The sequence below is a fragment of the Agelaius phoeniceus genome, chromosome 7 (assembly GCF_051311805.1).
Source record: "Agelaius phoeniceus isolate bAgePho1 chromosome 7, bAgePho1.hap1, whole genome shotgun sequence".
Lineage (NCBI taxonomy): Eukaryota > Metazoa > Chordata > Aves > Passeriformes > Icteridae > Agelaius > Agelaius phoeniceus.
Genome location: NC_135271.1, coordinates 27,872,582 through 27,892,357, shown reverse-complemented (window position 1 = coordinate 27,892,357; position 19,776 = coordinate 27,872,582). Strand labels below are relative to the sequence as shown.

Sequence of the window (19,776 nt, the reverse complement as noted above, 5' to 3'; positions counted from 1 at the left end):
CACAAGCAGACTCTAATGGCTGAAGCTAGCACATTTTCCAGGTTGTCTGGAGAATGAAAAAATGCCAATAAATTCCAGCTGGGATTCATTACTAGCATCCAGATTTACTCCCAATGCCAGATGTGAAGGTGTGGATTCCAGCTCACAGAAGAGGCCTTTCGGTGCTTATAAGCACAACTGCATGCACACAAGGGCCTACTGAAACACGTGCGACTGTGGATTCACAGCTTTCAAAAATAACTACTCATTATTAAGTTTAGACTATTTTTTTTCCCAGAAAATACCTCATCCGTGGAGTTTGTAGAGCCACTTATTGTGTGAAACTATTGCTGAGTACAGGTTAAAGTAACTCAAGGAGGCTTAACTGCATTCATCATGCTTTAAACACATTATTATGACACTCTTAATTTAACTCTTTTTAAACCGAGTAAGAGGAATTCCTTCCAAGACCCTACATATTTTGACCAAAATATTTATCCTATTGGAAAACAAACCACCAGTAACCCAAAAGCCACCACGAGTAATTCTGAACAGAAACAAGTGTTAACTTCCAAGTCTGTTATATATTGACTAATCAAATGGCCTTGCTGCATCATTTTATGCTAACTACTCGTTTGCCCAGAATATTTAAAAGCGTTAATCGTGTTAATATTTAAAAGCAGAAAGACAAGAGCAGACATACCAGCAGTTTCTGCCTTACCTTAAGCACGGCTATAACAATACTGGCATCCCCAGCCTGCACAGCAACGGAGCTGACTGTTGTTGTAGAAGGCTTCTGCTCCGAGCTGGCTTCATCTGACATGGCGCTTCACAACGGGGCTGCAGACATCAAAGCAGGCTTGAGCAGTTCTCTCAGGGTCCCCTGCTCATCTCAGAGAGCACCAGAGTCCCTTGGATTCATTCAGTGAAACGGCTCAGCTAACACTGATTAGTCTGCCAAAAGGAAAGAACAGGAGGTTAAAAATAGACAACTCCATTGAGTTTATCATTCTTGAGAGAGATTTGACACACCCCTAGTTTGGTAGCATTAAGCTGCCTGCTCTTTTTTGCCACCATCTGAAGTGTGAAGGGCTTCTTCCACGGACATCACCTGACATCAGTTAACCAAATTTAAAAAAAGTTCTCAAATTATAACAGCTATAATTTATAATAAAAAAATTACCCTTGATTCTATACTGACAAACCCAGTGTTATGAGGTTTCAAACATGCAACCATCAAATCTACATTTTCACATTATAACAGTAAATACTTTTTCACTTACTAGCTACTGAATATATATGTTCAACATGATTCTTCTGTTGAATCAAAGTCTTTAAACAGGATGAGCATGTGTATATATATCAAATGCTAAATTAAAACAAGGGATTTCTAATCCAAAAATTCTTAAAGGTATAGTGACCATAACAATAAGAGAAAACCAAGCACTTTGGATTTTTAAGGAATATTTTATTCCTAAGATTAAGATAATTTACCTTCTTTTCAATTTAATCTGAAATTGTTTCTAGAGTCTTCCTTTTGTTCTAAATGAGCATAAGGAAGACCTCTCTAATAGCTGCTTAAACACTGCTTAAGTTTTTTATTCCGTGTGGGGAATTATTAGACACGTTTAGATTACAATATTGGTTTGACATATTAATTTTATTGACCAGAGCATAGTCCAGAGCATGCCACAAGTAGCCCACACTATGGGATAGCAGCTGCTGGGTTTCCTTCCACAGAACAGCTGAGAAAGTGACACTGGTGTTTAGGCTTGCAGGTCACTCTGGAAAAACAATTCCACCCAAGAAACCACATGCATAAGTCTTCCCTAAGCATCTGCTTGTTTGGTTTGCTTAAAAATATGCAACATTTAAATACATTTTTATATAAACTAGATTTCTAATTACATACAAGGACATGCACACCTGCAATGGAACCAAGATCTGGAAGCAAATTGTAAAATAGTTTGGATTAGAAGAAACTTAAGGTAGTTACAGGGGATTTCAAATTATTTGTCAAGGTAGGATTTTACTTTTTTGTTTGTTCATTTCTTCCTCCCTCCAATTATTAGCAGATTATATTCCTAATCTGAGCACTACCTTCAAACCATGAGTTTCAAACAGGATATGAAGAAGCCCTTAATGGTGGTTTGTGTTAAACAAAATGAGCTTGGCAAAGCAAAATCCATCCCTTGTGCCAAAACACAATCATGAACCCTCAAGCTGCCAACCAAGGAACAAGTATCACACAGTTTTCTGAAACTCTTCCTAACACCTGTAAGAGACCCAGGGACCCTGCCACAGTAGTCAGTATTCCTTGGGTATTGACACGGTAGAAAAATCTCCTTGGGACTTATATGTATTCCTCTAATAAGTGTGGCAGAACAAAATTTTGATAATTAATCCCAACACAAAACCTGGGAGACGGAAGTCCTAAAGAAAACTTCAGGATTGAAACTTAAGAGAGCCCTCTTTTGGTTTGAATCGAAGATAGATCCATTCTACAAAACCTGCTAAATCCAGCTTTAAAAAAAACATTCCAGAAGACAAGCAACTTTGGATTTTTTACCCTGCAGGCAGGACTGCACTTGGAGGACCAACAGCACTTGGCTGCTGGAAAAACTAATTAGGAAAACACAGGCAAACCTCTTTTTACTGTTACAAAAGGAGTTACAAACCAATTTTGGTATTATGTCCTTGAGTTTTTGTTCTCTCAGAAGAGCATTCTAAGTGTATTTTTTCATGGCACAAGTTGGGCCAATCCATCATCTCCCTGGGGTAGCCAGACATAAGAGCTCTTTTTCACTCAAGTTAAATGAGGTATCATTTTTCATAGTGCTGACAGCTGGAAATAAGGGAAAAATGCCACACTCAAGAAGTTGACTATAAGCAAATTTGGTAACAACTGAGACAAGTGATTCAGAATGTCTGATAACAAACTCATGGATATTGTATTTATTCATCTTATGCTAAGCATAGAAGACAGAGACAGGGGAACATCAGAGTAGTGGCAGAGAAAAGTTATCAAGGAATCGAAACATATCTTAGAACATAACCCTGGGAGGGGAAAAAAAGAGGATTTTGGCATTGCATGTTGAGCAGCTTCAGCTGTGTCCAAGGGAGCAAAATTTAACAAGCATGCCTTTCTCTGTCTTGTTTACTTATGTGTCTGTTCCTCTGTGTGAAACAAACAAAAATCCCGGTAGCAGCCAGAAAAAGGTGGGCTATTTGTGTCAGGAGAGAGAAGTATTTTCCCTTTGCTACTGCTGTGTGAAAGAAGAATGACAAGAGGAAAGGAACATTCACCAGCTGTCCACAGGAAACAACAAAATTGAACAAAGGAACAAAGGAAACAATCTCAGGAAAACAGAAAAAAAGATCAAGTCTCTCTAGTGTAAATAATGTCATGTATTATCTGAAACAACTGTACGTATAAAGGATTTGAGAGGTAAATAAGATAAAATTTACTTCATTTTTAACATGTAGGGTGTCCAATCCACAGGTTTTCCTCATGTGTAGCAAGCAAAGTGTACTATTCACAGTTTTGATAGCAATACATAGAAAAAGGGTCTGACTTTCTTGGAGATAAGTTTCTTTCTGTTGAGAGTTTTTAAGCTGCTGGTGCACTACGAAAATGCCTCTGGGAGAGACAAAGTTCACTCCCTGCAGCCTCAAAGCCACCAGGTGCTTCACTTTGACTGGTTTGTAAATGTTGCAGGTCTCCTCTTTCTTCCTTGTCTCAGACCTGGGAGAGCAGGCATACACAGCAAAGAAGGGAAGAAAGCATTCCTCAGACTTCTGGGCTTCATGAGGCCTGTAAAAAGGGGCTTCCAATAAACACTGCTTCCATAGCCCTACTGATACAGGGACAAAGACATCCGTCCTCTCCAAGACTGTGCTTGTTGCTTCTTACTGGTTCTTATGGTCTCACTGTTTGAGTAGGGACCATTTCCAGGTATCATGAGGAATGAGGGCATGAAAGCAAGCAGTCTTGCTAATCCCCAGGCCCATAAAACAGCCATGAGGTCACTTCAAGGGTAAGCATTGAGCAAAAGCTGGGTTTTCCTCCTGGAAGACGTCTCTTTTTACCCTACACTGGTTGAATAAGTTTCTAGGGTGACAAACAGGTTGAAATTCTGACCCATTATTCCTAAAATCCCAAACCAAGAATGATCAAAACCATCCTGGCAACAGTCAGGGGACGCAGGCAGGAAACAAAGGCCGGACAGAGCATGGATGGCCTGTGGGGAACAGCAACTTGGAATGTCACCTCTTTCTAAACACTGAGGGGGAAAGAAGTTTTCTTGCCGAGAGCTGCCCTGGAGAGAAGGTTGACAGAAAACAGAAGGGAACCGTGGGCCTTGCAGACTTTCCTCTTTTACTGAGGGCCAGACAGGACCAGCAGCAGCTGGGCACAAACCAAATTCCTGCAGCCAGAGGCAGAGCAAGGACCAGCACAGCCCCAGCAGGGCCCTGAGGCTGGGGAAGTCTGTCCTCCCACAAACGCAGACCCCTGGGAGCAATGGGCACCCACAGGGGCCTGGCTCCCCCCCAGCAGTGAGGGGTCACTGCTGCCAAGTCCTGCAGGCAGGACAGGAGCTGTGAGCAGGGCAGGAGGGAGAGACAGGGCCAGCCAGGGTTAATGACATGAACTTCAGTAGGAAAGAGCTGCAGCACAGGCAGAAGGCATTTCTGTGTCAGTTGAGAGCTCAGGAACTTGGGAAAAGGCAACTCCAAAGCGGCCCAGGACCCTGTTGGCCCCAAAAGGAGGTTTTCCTGCCCTTGCCATGGAAAAAGAAAGCATAGAAGTCCCAGTAAAGGGCTAGGTATGAAAAAGTGAAAAAGGGGTAAAAGAGACAACCTGCTTCTCTCCAGCAAAAAATTCTAAGAACACACTATAGTCCTGGAGTGTTGCCTGGAGTATTGTTTCAGTTCCAGAAACAATAGTTCCAGATTAATTTTATTTTAAAATGTCAAAGTATAGTGAAGAATTATATTATTCTTGCAATAGAATTATATTCTATTCCCATTTTTCCTGTGCACCATCTCTAACAAAAACCTTTCTACTCTTTTTCCTCCATCACCTGTCTGAATATACTTCATACCACACTAAGAAATCAGCATGGAAAGAAAAAGCTAGCCAAAAAGCACCATCACACAGAGAGACTGCCAATAGGAAAGTTATCCGTGTGACAATGAACATCTCTGTGAAAGAAAATAAAGCAACACTGCTAGCTGTAAAAACAGCAGTGTATCAGAGATTTAGAAACCAGCAAACATCTTAACACTGCTAATTCAGTGCAATGGTAAGAGCAAAAATCACTATTTGTTTGCTTCCAAGGACAACATTAAAAAAACCCCATACAGTAAACAGACATGGGGAGCAATGACAGCTGAAACTCTTCAGTCTGCTGGTCATCAATATATCAAGTTCTGCTCTTTCATCCTGAAGCTTTGTCTTGCCTGCATCCCTCTTTATGGATCTTAGAGAATTTCCACAAAATATACATACTATTTGTACCTAGAACTGTAAAAAGGAAATAGTACCTAAATCCCTATTATTTATTGAACGATAGAAAAATCCAGCAAATTTAACTAGGGTTAAATGTCACTTCAGCCTCCATATTAATTTTAAGAAAGCTCATATAACCTTTAAATTTAGAATTTCAGATTCTAAGTGTTATATAAACAAACACCATTCTTTCTAGCATCTGTTATTTTGAAAATTGTCTTCCAGTTGTTTACTAGTCTTATATACAAGATAAAGAGGTATGCAGCACATAGGGACTGCTTGCATTTTATTCATCAGGCTCGAATTCTAGAAGAGAGTATAACTGCCCTGTTTTTGAAAATACAGAAGAAATAATAATAATAATAATAATAATAATAATTATAATTATAATAATAATAATAATAAGAAGAAGAAGAAGTAGAAGAAGAAGCAGCTTGGCAGTAATGTGCTCATCTAATCTGCTTTCTTCATATCTTGTTATCTTAGAACATGATTCAAGATGGGCAGCATAAAAAACTAAGGTGTTGGATTCTCCACTTAAGAACCCCTGCAGCAAAACAAATTTCTTGTTCTGAGAATGGATTAACACATTAGTGCCCTGAGAAAGAAGTTCCTTTCCTTGTTAAAACTAACCCCATGCAAAAAAAAAAAAAAAAAATTCTCCAGATTCTTTACTTGCAGATAACCCTGAAGTGGTTTCATACAACAATAAACTAGAAGAAGAGGATAAAAAGTACTTTGAGGAAAGGAAGAGAAAGAGAGGGAACATGGGTCCCTGCAATAAATCTGAAGCCCCTGACAGCTCTGAGTGATTAACAGCTGTATCTCAAAGTCAATCTGGAACAGATTTCTTCAAATGGAAAGACGTTAGTTACTTACTATCATATTTTTCAGCAAGTTTAATTTGATTTTGCTGTCAAAGACAATAAAAATTGAAAAAGTTGGATTTACACCTTTCCTCAAAGTGATAGCTAGAGAAAAGACATAAGAAAGAAGTGACTTGATGACTGTTTGAGTGTACTAAAATGGCAAAATATAGACAGTGAACATTTTAACTTTTGAATGGGGTAAAAAAAAAAATCTAACAAAACAGAAAACAGTTCACAAATGTGAATTGCAAAGGGATCACATCTTATTCTCTCTCATGTTCCAGGTGAAGACATCAGCACATCTTCTTAAGTTTACTGCAGAAATGGCAGTGAGGCTCTCCAGTTTCCACAGAATCAGCTGGAGAACAGACTTACCCCATCAGCACCCCTGGAGAAGCTCAACATTTCTGTCTCACTGGGTGTTGTCCAAAACAAATGCTGCACAGCCTATGGAGCTCTACCCTGGTGAATGCAAAAGTGAAGCCGTTTTAGTAGCTCACAGGTGGCACAGGCACAAGTCAGCCCAGCTGAAAGGCTGTCAACAGAGACGGTGGCCCAGGGTATTCAACTCTGTCAGGAGGGTGAAGAGACATTAGAGGGTTCATTAGTCCGTGTTTGAGGCTCCAGCAGCAGCAGCAGCAGCTAGAGAAGAGTTTATTACACAGGATTACTATGTTCCCCTTGCCCATGCATGTAAGGAAAGCCAACAGGACTTTTGTTACTGAATTCCTTGGGAGCATTTGAAATTCCTTCCTGATGTGGTGTGTTAGCACAGTGGAGCATGCACTCTGCACCAAATATAGATGTGAGACAGGCTACTCTTTCTCTCTGTAAAGAAGGAAGATTAAGATACAGATTGGTAATCTACACTGAACCCTCAGGGCAGCTACAAACTACCACTAATAAGCTAACTTTGGAGCACTTTGGCCCCATGTCTCTATTTTCTGTGTTTAACTTGCATTTACATTTCAGCTGTATTAAAAGACTATTTCAGTTTAATTTTTTTCAATGTTTATACATAAATACAGATGCATGTACTAAACTTGTGAAATAAAAATGTCAGTTAAAATCACACAGACTGCTCAGATTTCAAGCAGTGTAACTGGGTTTTTAGGGCCATCTTTTAAGAGTGAAAACTATCTGTTCAGACCTGTGAAATGCAATCAGCCAGCAGATGCAAAAAGATCAGTATGAGCCAGTCAGTTAACAAGGGACTAATTAAATAGATACAATCATGCAAACCACACCAAAACACAAAAGCCATATTGTTGCTATTCTTCTGAAAAGTTGAGTTATGCAACTTTCAGAAGGCTAAATTTAGAACATGTACACAAATATGCTTCCCAGACACACTTGGAATAGAACATTACTTCACACCTCTGATATTTATCCAGAAAAGAAATATTCAGCAGGGCAGTTGAATTTTAGGTGTTAGAGAACCATGAGGCTTGGTGGTTTTTCAAAAAAGTCATTTATCAGTGGGGTTATAAATAGCATGTTTTATTTTTTTTTTTTAAAGATAAGTCCATCCTGTATAGCTGCTACTTGAAGGCTGACACTACTGAGGATTCCTCTGTATGTTCTGATCACACATTGCCCTCTTCCAGACCTTGATACCTCAAACATGGATCACATACCAGATTCTGCCTGTCCCTTTCAGGTAAGGACTGCATTGTGTCCTTACTTAGAATTGTGTCCTTACTTAGAACACTTAGAATCTGGCCTATATTAACAGACACTTTTGAGGAGTCCTCTGTCTTATTTTCATTACATGCAAGTCTTTTCAGAAGCAGAGACAGATTATGTACTGTAAGTCATCCTTTGTCAATGCAGCAGGATCTGCAGTAACCATGTTTCAGAACCTTACTTTCAGTTTTCCCAGGATAAAAATACCATGCAAGAGTACTTGATGGGCTTTATTTTTGCATCTTTTTTTTGTCCACTCGTTCTGATATTTGATAATTATCCTGTAACTAAACTCCTTTCTCTATGTTAGTTCTCACTGTGTGAATATTCCTTCTTTTTGCAGGGTTTTTGACTGACTGACTTCAAAGAATGAGCTTGATCTTCCAAAACATTAAAGGCCACTTATTGAAACCAAAAGATTTTTATAAATATTTTCACTGCATGTGAAACACACTATTCATCAAATGGTTTTCCCACCTTTCTTTTTTTGCTTGCTACTGCTCTTCGGGTCTCACTATTATATACAGGGAAAACCCCCATCATCTCAGTATTCTAAGATGAAAAATTATTTCAGTTGTGCTTTTTACATCCTCCATGTGTGTGCAAAATTTTCATGACTATGACATCTTGCCACTCCTTAATATTGATGGGGTTTCCTTTCTAGCAACACTGTGAAGAGGGGGATGCAGCTGCCACCCCCTCCCAACACACACTGGCAGTACCAACCATTTCATCTCAGAAGTAAACTCTTCTTTGGAAAACAATCAAGAAACTCTTTAAACGTCTGTTGGATCACTTGCAAAGTCTTTGATGAAATTGCTGCTGAATAAGAGAGTTTAGTGGTATAGACACATGGACATACCTCTGATAAAATCCAGAAGACAAAGCAATACCTAGAAAGGAGCTAACAGCTAACAGTAAATACAAAATCACTCGATTAGTTCACATTTCCACCACCTGCAGGAACAAATGCCCTGGCTTCTTCGTGTGTGGCTGGTTCTGCAGAGGCAATGCACCATGAAATGATGCCTGCAAACAGCAGCTACCTAACAAATTGGCCACATGCGACAAGTGGAAATAAAATCCAGCAAGGCTCATTGAACGCGTGGCTCACTGCAGCCTTTTGATGCCATTTCAAGCAAAGCACTAATATTAACCCTGGCTTACATGTCACAAATTACTATGTTCCTTTGGATACATTAGTCCTGGGGAGGAGGAGAGGAGGAAGGCCGTGCTCTGAGAGGCACTGAATGATACAAAGCAGACAGTGAGCATCACGTTCACATCATCACCACTGATATGTGGAGTGGCACTCAAATGTGTTGAATACATTGCACAATCCTCACCCTGCTGAGCCCAGCTTGCAGTTATGTACCATCCAATAGAGGCACACAGAGCTGGATACAAAGGTTGAGAAAAAGAACAGGCTGCTCTTCGTACCAGTTTAGATATAGCTTGTTCCCAAGTCTCTGAAAGTCAGACTTGTATCACACAATCATATTAAATATCAAGTAACCATGCTGTAAGGCTTGCCTGTGAAAACAGCTGAGGCACCACGAAACCTACTCTCTTTCCTAGTTGCCCAAAAACCTTAAGGGGAGAATGGAATGTTAAAAGACACTTATCACAGAGAAATCCTGGCACAGTATTTGAGAGAAGCGTTCTACTGGAGATCAACAGCCCACTGGAACTCTGCAGCCTCTTGTCCTGTGAGGCACAGGAATCATGAGCAATCCTGGCATGCCTGGAAATTCAGCAATGGCAGTGGGAATATGTTGTCGCCCAGCATCTGCAACTCACTCTAGAAAAATGAACATGGGAAGCAGAAAACCCAAAATTGAGATGGCAATTCATTCACTGCAAACCAAGCATAACATAGTGAACCATGCCTGAAAATTGCACTGAAATTAACACATTGACTGAAATTAACACATTGACTGCTCCTGCCAAAATGGCGAACACTAACAAATTAAAATCCCGGTTCTGGTAGGTATTCATGTTTCATTCTGATATAGAATGTCTCAAGTTACAAGTTTTCTCTCAGCTCCTCCAAAAGTCTGTTCTTAAAGCCTTAGCTTCAAGATCAGCTTTCCTCTCCACTTTATTTTCATAATTTATAGATTATTAGAATTAACATTTGGTGTAAAGTCTAGGAAACAGCTCAAAGCTTTTAAGGCCCAATGTATAAACATTTATATCCATTCAAATAGAGCCAGCAATTCTCAGGACTACACTGAAGTCTCAGGGCTGTTCTACCAAGAGCTGTCACAGCCTTATTCCAAGCACAATACACTTCTACACAGCTGCCCAAGCATTTTGCTGTGTGTGTTCTGGGACCTACAGCCACCATTAAAGCTTTTTTCACTATTTCTAAACCCACCTAATGCATGTTGTCTTCTGACAGTGACAGCATTGTAGCAGAGTAGAGAGCACAAGACTGGGATTTGTACCACTGGGATCCTCAGAAGAGCCAAGTGTATAAGTGGACACCACGTTTAGCAAGATGTGCAAAGGAGGCAGTCACCTGGGCCATGAAAGTCAGTGGCATGGTTTGCTATAGGAGTTTGACACACAGTCTGGGGCTAAATCTGCCTTCTCAAACACAGAGTTTTACATTCTGAGTGTTAGAAAGTAGGGGTGGTTACATAAGGTCCACTCAAACATTTTAAGCACAGATGGATGAGTTTGGTAAATCAATAGGGTATTTTACATAGCTTGCAGCATTCCCCCCCTTTACATACAAATCCAATGTGCATTATGAGGTTTCCCAACAGGAGCTTGTATCAGTGGTGTCTGATAGCAATTATCAGCTACCTGCTGGTGGAAAAGCTAAAAGGCTTCCTAATATGTAAAAAAATATCTATTTAACACTGTAGAATGATAAATAAAAATGCATAATAATCCTAAATTAATCTTATAAACACAATTACTTGGAAACACATTTTGTCTATTAGTTACCTGTGCACAAAAACGTAGTTTCTCCTTGGCATTCAGTAATCACAGCACATTTGATGTTTCAATGTTGTCATTAAACTGCCAATGAAACTGCATTATTATTTTAAAAACTGTGGTTTATCTGCATAAAAAAATGTAAATTATCTGCACAACTTTTGCTAACACAACCAATTGTTTTCACTTAACCTTCTTTCAAAATCCCGAAATGATACCAAATAAAGTTTCCTTTGCTTTTAGTCATGATTCAAAAGTCAGAAATGTTAGCCCTGCTCTTTGCCCTATAAACTGTAAATATCACTAGTATCTGGAAAATTAGCTGAACTTTCCTCATTGAACTTAAATTAAAATGGGTATTTTCACTTTACTTTGTAATGTTTTCCAATATATTTCCTCAGCACATATGAAATTTTAAGAAATCATTTTTTTCACAAGAGGTATTTATCTCCTGATAAATTTATCTCCTGATCTCCTCAGCCTTCCTCTTGTCTCTGTGTTATATTCCCATAATTTTTGCTGTAATAGAGACCCATGTAAACTAAAGTCAACAGACAGGAAAAGAGAAGGCTGTTACATTAATTTTCCTTGCTATTTTGAGCTCAAGTGTTTCATCTGTGCTTTAAATATACTAAAAGCCTTTTAATATATCCTGTTTCTATTCATTCTTGTATCAACATAACTAAAATTTTACAGTCACACAAGCATCTATTTTGATGAATATCTTTGATATGTGATATGTTGTCCTCCAATTTCACAGAATCAGACAAGTATTCTCACAAGTTCCTTCAGTGATTCACTTTCATGTTCCAAATTAATCTTGGAATCACAAAAATGGTCCTAAAACACCATGTGTTTGGGAGATCTGTATGAAGGGATCCAAGAGAAGTGTGAAATCAATCTCCTTTTTCTGTGGTTATTTAGTCTTACCTGTATTTTCACACAGTCAACCTAGATGAAAAATATCTTTAAGTACTCTGTGAGTCCATAGCATTGCAGAAGGTATGCAATTAGATTTTTAATAGAATTTTCAATGAAGATGCAGTCTTGATAGGCATCAGTCACTATTTAACTGAAGGAAACAAAAGTGAGATGCCTGTGGAAATCAAGAATTTTAAAATTATATCACATAATAGTTTCCTAACATCTGATTTTGATTCTGCAGAAGGAACTCTGCAATTGCCTGCACTATTACACACCAGGAAATTGTGGAAATGGCCCACTACAGAAAACTCAATCCACCGAGACTCACAGTGACTGTGCAAGGAACCACAAATAGAGTAACTGCTTGACTATTTGCCTATTTATCTTATTTCAGAGTGTATCAGTCCTCCACAAACCTGGAAAAGATGATAACTCTCCAAAGAGATAATGAATTAATTAGTTTATTGGAATAATGTTATTCAAATTCCAGATACTCAACAGTTTGTGGCTATGCAGCTCACATTCAGGTACTTTTGCAGCTATTACATATGTATGGATTTTTATTCTATATGTTTTAATCATTTTTTATTTTTAACTAGATTTTTTTAAAAACTAGAACAGAAATTTAACAACCTAGCATTTTTACAGTCCTAACTCCCTTTTTACCAATAAAAAAATCTGTAGAGATACTAAGTCAATCCTTCAGAAGTCAGGAATCACCAAATCTTTGCTTTCATCCATTTCTCACCATTTTATCTTCAGAGCTATTAGAGAATTTAATCTATAGCTCCAAAAGCTTTCCTTCTTCCTCCTTCTTAATAATCTCCCTAAACAAATTAAAGTTATCCTGTAGAAAGAATTCAGGAAACTAGAGGCTATTATAACAGCATTACATCTCATTACTGTTGCAGAAAGCCCGTGACAACCTCACTTTGTGATCGTGACCTACTGACACTTTTATCTTTTTACTGTGATGGAAAAAAAAAATATTCCCCTCATCTTTTTGTCAGCTGGCACTGATATCCTTGGCCAGCACGATGGAACAAGAAGTGCTATATGATGCTGCTCTGCACACAGCCCTTCTCCACCCACTGCTGCACCTCCAGAGTGGCTTTATTTGAACTCTGAATCAGTCACTCACACAAAGCTATAGAAGCCCGTGGTCCAAATCTATTTGTTTTCCAAGAAAAATGTAACCCCATTAATCCTACTAAATATAAATACAATATAAAGTTAAGTGGTAAAAGGCAGCAAATATTTTTATGGACACTAATACAACAGTCCACACATGTTTTGCAATAAAGAGCTTGTAGATATAAGCATTTTCTATGGCTGTCAGTCTGTGCAATTTATGCCCTAGGAAAAAGGGATGGCACTTACCAAGTTGATCACGTTCCCATTCACTGTCACAAAAAGCACACTCAGGATTATGTTACCAGCAGGAGTAAAAAAATAGTTATCATATTTTTAAACATTTCAAGTACATCCAAATTTGTCTAAAAGGAACACAGAAAATCTTGGTGCTCATTTCATAACCATGAACAGGATTGACCCCATCACTTCCAAGTCATCAGTTGTAATGTACTGAGGGGTGTAACAATTACAATCCTTACAGTCAATCCTTCCCTTTCTGTGGCTATCTCCCCATCTCACACCTTGCAGCACTGTACCCTCCACTGCACATGACCTCTGTTTAAAAAATCTGAAACATATTTGCATCTTTTGGAACTCCATTGTTTGAATTATTTTTGCAATCAAAAAAAGGCAGAGGAAGAGCTACAAGTAGAGCTACGTTTCTTTTCACAGCAGTAAATGCACAGACAAGTAACGATGGATTACTTGAGCAGAGGGTTTTTTGCTTTTAGTAAGTCTGTATCTCATTGACTTTGTGGGCTATTAAAAGTTCAGTACCAAGTACAACCACAGAGGATGGAGTAAGAGTACAGACCAGCACAAAAATCCCTCTCTCAATCAGTTCAAAAGCAGTATTAACAGAAAACGTTTTTTCCATTTTCAGTTAAGGTAGGAAGTCTCAAAACTCACAGGATTTGAGGATCTGGCACACTCTCATGCAACACGACTTAGAAAACTCCTTGCCCTCATTCCTGATACATAGAAAATGGACAAATGGCAAAGTGCTGGTAAACAGCCCTTTGCCAGACACCTGATTTGCCTAAAGACAAGGAATTCCAGAGGAAGAGAGCAGAAAGGCAGAGCAAAAGCTGGCACAACCCAAGATGCTGTACTGGAAGACTCAATTAGAGTCAACAGGGTCAAAGTCAGGATCCAGTGGCCCCTAGGAATGTCAAAGGACAGATAAGAGCAGCATTAAGATCGGACTGCACACACTGAGCCAAAATTAACATCAGGGTTACTGGGGTGAGCAGTCATCAGTTCCAAGTTGTGCGTGCAGCTGTCACAGGAATGAGTGAAGAGCTTCTGATACTGCCCTGGGTTTGCATACAGTATTGAGCCCCTAAATATAGTAAAAAAAGAAAATAAAATTAAAAAATAAAATAAAAACCCAAAATAAAATAAAAACCAGAAAATAATTTAAAGTGTTTGTAATACTTGCTTCCTCTAACATTTTAATGAGATTTTACACTACAGACCATAATTTACCATAAGAAGATTCAATTTACAAATGCTGCAGAACTGGAGACACGGTGCTTATTTATAACTATATTAATTTACTTATGTGTTTGCACTTTATATTAAATATATGCATACTTTTCATGTTTTGGTTCTTTCTAAATGAATTTATACTGTCCAAATATTAGCTGTAATAACATCAGCTTTCTCAAATGCAATTAAACAACTAAATTAAATTTGAAAAGATTATATCAAAAAAGTCTCTTTATAAATAAGGTCTGTAAAAATTCAGTTACTTTTAAACTAATATTAATGTAATATTTTAACATTGCATTAAGCGCATGAAAAAAAATTATATTTCCTTTGCCAAAACCCCTAAGAGGAAAAGTACCTTTATCACTGAATTTACAGGAAAGCTGTTAATTTGGAATTACTGTTTCTTAATAAATGGCTTGATTTGAAACATCGCTTTCCTCTGGAGATAATGCTTAAAACTAAGAAAAATATCTAAATATAGTACTTGAAGACACATCCATCAGGAAAATATGCAGAGTAATAGCAATGCCTGTAGGAAGAGAGCATTATTTTGACTGTGAGCAAAGTATAGTGAGATAACAGAATTCTCAGACTTACAGTTTGTTCCACACAGAGTACTCTAAAATGGTCAGATCTCATAGTATCTTCCAAAAATATAATAACTGATGTATCCAGATTGCATCCTGAAGATTAAGAAGTCAAGCAAGCCATGCATACAGCTGATTTGGTTTCAATCCAATTCCCTTCTCTGAATAAATTTCATTTTATTACTAATCTCACGGTTTGAAGTTATGAACCTCATGTTAATTTCTCTTTCATTACACGAAAACCTTTAACCACAAAGGTACCAAAAGGGATATTCACATTATTCAGGATTCTCCATTTGAAGGGAAACAAAGGACTTAGAAATAAAGCACAGCAGACATGTGCCAATCTTACAAGGGAACAAAACTATGATTAATATAACACTGACTTATGCAAATACCATCTTACTTTTGTGCAAGTACTGCTACCAGGAAGAAAGAAAAAAATAGCCAGGATTTTTGCACCCATCAATAATAGTTCAAGAGCAGTTCCCTTATAGCTACCATGTATATCATAAGAAAAATTATACAGATTTTCTAAACATATCAGGGGAGCAATTATTTTTACTACTACTTATCATAAACATGTAACATAAATAATATTTGAAAATACAGACCAGAACAAATTTATCTTAGATTTTAAAAAGATGATTTTTATTAAGCACAAACAGCTTTTAATACATTATCAATACAAATAGGAAAACATCTGTTTAATGAATTTGATATATCAAAGATCTGATGGGCAGGTTGCATACTGGCACAATAAAAATGATTTTTTTTAAGTATTTCAAATTAAAATTACAGGGTTACCACAGTCTACACTGCAGGTACTTTTCTCACAGTCTAAAATTACTACATCACCTGGGCATGGGGGAAGCAAAGAACTAGAGTTTCATAATATGGAACTTCTAACACTTTAATTAGCACCACTCAACACAGCATCAGCTGTCTAACTAAGAAGCAGCTGACAGGTCAGGTAAAGCTTTACAGCAAATTTCAGTGCAAAGTTTACAGTTCCTTTCATAAGATACTTGGAGTCTATGGTTTCATAGCATGTTAAATAATTATGGCTTGATAGATGTACAGTATTAAGATGCTGAGAACGTTTACTTTGAAAAAAGATGAGACTCGTAACAGCTGTGAAATGCATTTTAATATATTATACCAAATTCTGTAATATGCAAACAACATGCTGGATTACAAACTGAAGTCCTGTTATGAATTCATAGACAAGGTCAGTATTAGCTCTCTGGGGTAGTGGCTTCTGGTTGTCTCAGCTGCTGCTTTTTCAGGCTAACTAACTTCATCTTCTCCCTGATGTGTTCTGCTGCAGAAGCCATATCACTTGGGCTCCCAAAGTACTGCTCAGACCTAGAAAAAACCCAAACCACAATAAATTATCAGTAGTAAGTCAGTACATGAATACACCTGTTAATTGAAGTAGAAAACACAAAACAGATGAGAAAAATAGCCCCTTTTTCCTCTTGTCATTTAAAAGCCACCTTTAAAAAGCTTTGGAGACTTAGTGATGAAGACTTAACAGCAAATTTTTATGAAATTGTTACAAATCCTCAATGAGCCTTTCATATCCAAAACACACTCTCAACAGAATTTTGAGGGTGGTGGGACACTGCTGGTCTAGTGAAAAGTGTCCCTGCCCTTGGCAGGGGGATTGGAACTGGATCATTTTAAATGTCCCTTCCAACCCAAACCATTCTGTGATTTGAACAGCAAGGCATTATTCTAGAAGCACAACTGGATGCTTCCCAACTCTCTTTATTACCACACTTCTCTGGCTCTCCCCTAAGTCCATCTGACAATTTTGCATACTGTGACAATCTGTGATACCTGTCTATACATGAATTCTGAGTTTTTAGAATTGCTGCATTATAAAGGACTCTTCACATGTTAAATCAACCACATGCTGTCAAATTATGCCATCTACCTCTCAAACCGAAAGGAAGACAGGCTCTGTAATTCAAATACAAAAAAGAGCAGCTGAAATGTTAGGGAGACCACTAACCAAGCTGTCAGCAAAGGGAGGGTTTGAACAGACTGTGTGTTTCAGAAGAATGGGTATTAAATCTAGTTACAAAGCAGAGAAGCTGTACGCTTTGGAAATGGCAGCAGGACAAAGGACTTTCAGACAGGCAAAAATGGACAGAAAAAGTTATTCTGAGCAGGAAAAGACTCATTTGAGGAGGTAACTGGTCAGACTGCATAACTGCACATGAATCACAGCATTTGCTCATACAGAGCAGAAGCCATGGGCAGGAGAGGGAACAGTGACCTGAGTTTCCAAAAAGATACTGGTGGAAGTCTGAAGAGGTGAACAGGCTGATGAAAATGCCCCCCAACCATTTATGACATTTTGTATGTTCTTAAATCTCTATTTTTTCTAATAATCAGCAAACCTTTTTCAAACCATATGCTAAATACTTCAAAACCAGAATGCCAGGATGATGAGCAGAGGGTCCTGAACTACAGGACATACAGGGGGATATGCAAAACTCTACTGAAATTCCAGAGGGGTCAAAAATGATGTTCAGGATTGAACAGTTGTTACCTTTACCAGATCACTAGAATCTGCCATACAGAAGTTATACAAAAATACTTGAACAAACACTTCTTGATCTGCTTTTGGGTCAGTTTTTTGTTTGTTTTGTTTTGGCTTTTTTTCTACAGCTATAAAATCTTCCACTATTTTCAAACACACTATTGAAAGAACAGTGAAAATCACTACTAATTCAGGCCTGGGCCCATCTTCATGATTAGCACTCTGTATTGAAGGATCTACCCTGCAGAAGGCATATGGCATTTTGGAAATATGATGACAATAAATTTTCATGACCAGCTTCCTGCAACTGTGTTTTTCAGGCAGACTTCAGGTAATGCTTAATGCAGTTGCCTGATGTTATCTCATAAGGCTTCAGCCTCTAATTCAGTATACTTATTTCAGACTTTTTTCATTATGGTGTGGCATCCTACACACCAGAGACTTGCTCCATAGCTTGGCTGTAACTCACATAGAAATTAACTACAAGCTCAGCATAATAACAGACATTATTAAATACAGAGAACTGAGTTTTATTATGGCTGAGATTGCAAATTCAATTTGCCTTTGTAGCTCAAAAGAACTATGAATTTAAAGTTAATATGAATAATTCTCAAGGAAAGCACTGTTTTGTTTACCAAATAAATAAAATGTAAATTTATCTTCAATATACTGGCTTAGATCGATAGAATTGCAAATAAATAAATAGAAATCCTGTAATTCTCATCTGGTATCTTTTTTCAGGGAGAAGAGACTGGGACTGGTCATTCTTCTGTTACTTCTGCATACTATGCTGGTGCAAAGACTGCATAAATCTAAGAATCATTCAGTGTGAAAAAGTCACTACTTTAAAAAGGAAATGCATTAATACTCATTAAAAATTCCTTCCCATTTTTTCATAGAAAGCAGACAGGTCCTATTTCAAATTTTATAAAAACAACATGCTCACTTTTCTATTTCAGCAATAAGCCTTCAGGATTCTTCTGCCTATGAGACTATTATACAACTTTACCAAAGGCATTAGAAACCATTCTACATACCCATCCGGATAAACTACAGGCACTGTTAGTCTGTCCAACAGTGATTTCCCAACTGCTTCAATTTCATCAAATTGATCCATTTCATTAAAAGCTTCTGGCTGGTCTGGACATTCCTGCAAAATCTGTTTAATAAAAGTAAGAAAATACAGAATAAAGTACAAAGTGATAGCATGTAGTTTTTTAAGTGCCATTAACTGGAAAAGTGGATGTTCTTTTGGCATTTCCACTGCCACATTTACATGAGATCAACTGACACATATAAATCAAGAAAAGAAAATACTGATTAAGGTTCATTAAGAAGGTTGTTCAGGGCTACCAGTGTTTTGTATTAGAATGTTTTACATTACTTCTGAGAGGGAATAAAAAGTAGTCTTCCTAGACAATATTCCTGCAGCAAATGTGAAACGCATAAAAATAGTGACTGACATCATTAAAGATACAAGACAGTAATGTAAAGTGCAAACACCATGGTCAATGAATACCCCTTACAGCAGGTTTCAAAACTAAAAACCACATCTGGCACAGAACAGGTAGGACTAAAAAAATCTGAGCACAAGTCTTTCCAGATGGGATTGTAACCCAATACCAGTACTCAGTAGTCTATTTTCTTCTACTTCTCATTTTGCCACTTACTTTTTTCCCAAGCAGCATGGATATTAACAGCCTATTTTCTACACAGACTCATTAATATATGTCCAATAGTGAAAGAAGAATCAGGTTTTTGAACAAGACCATTGTTTTGTCAGACATTAATTTATTTTTCTTTTAACCTAAGATTGATGAAACCCAGCAATTAACTGTTAACCCAGCAACAATGAAAGAATGCTCATAATATGGATTGAGAGATTCTACTCTTCTAGGAGTTTATGAACCACTGAAATTTAATTTGGTATCAGGTAAATCTCTGGAAGCATAGATGATCTATTTCTGCTTTTGTGAACCTCCACCAAACTCCCAATGCCTGCAAATTCAAAATATCTTCCACTGATACAAATAAGAAATTAACAGAACCAAGGAGCAAATGAATCAGCTCTGAATCCATGCTCTCTTT

General features: G+C 37.8%; 2 protein-coding genes across 7 annotated transcripts in view; both read right to left on the bottom strand.

Moving 5' to 3' along the window:
* CCDC141 (coiled-coil domain containing 141) overlaps positions 1-855 on the bottom strand; it is a 56,707-nt gene extending 55,852 nt beyond the window's left edge. For all 3 annotated transcript variants that reach the window (XM_054636748.2, XM_054636749.2, XM_054636747.2), the window contains exon 1: positions 701-855. In XM_054636748.2, the coding sequence (XP_054492723.2) occupies positions 701-802 (102 nt within the window). In that variant the 5' untranslated portion in view covers positions 803-855. The remainder of the gene's footprint in view (positions 1-700) is intronic.
* A 14,902-nt stretch (positions 856-15,757) lies between these two features.
* SESTD1 (SEC14 and spectrin domain containing 1) overlaps positions 15,758-19,776 on the bottom strand; it is a 51,029-nt gene continuing 47,010 nt past the window's right edge. For all 4 annotated transcript variants that reach the window (XM_054636221.2, XM_054636222.2, XM_054636223.2 and 1 more), the window contains 2 exons: positions 18,726-18,847; positions 15,758-16,502 (listed from right to left, as the gene is read on the bottom strand). In XM_054636221.2, the coding sequence (XP_054492196.2) occupies positions 16,373-16,502; positions 18,726-18,847 (252 nt within the window). In that variant the 3' untranslated portion in view covers positions 15,758-16,372. The remainder of the gene's footprint in view (positions 16,503-18,725; positions 18,848-19,776) is intronic.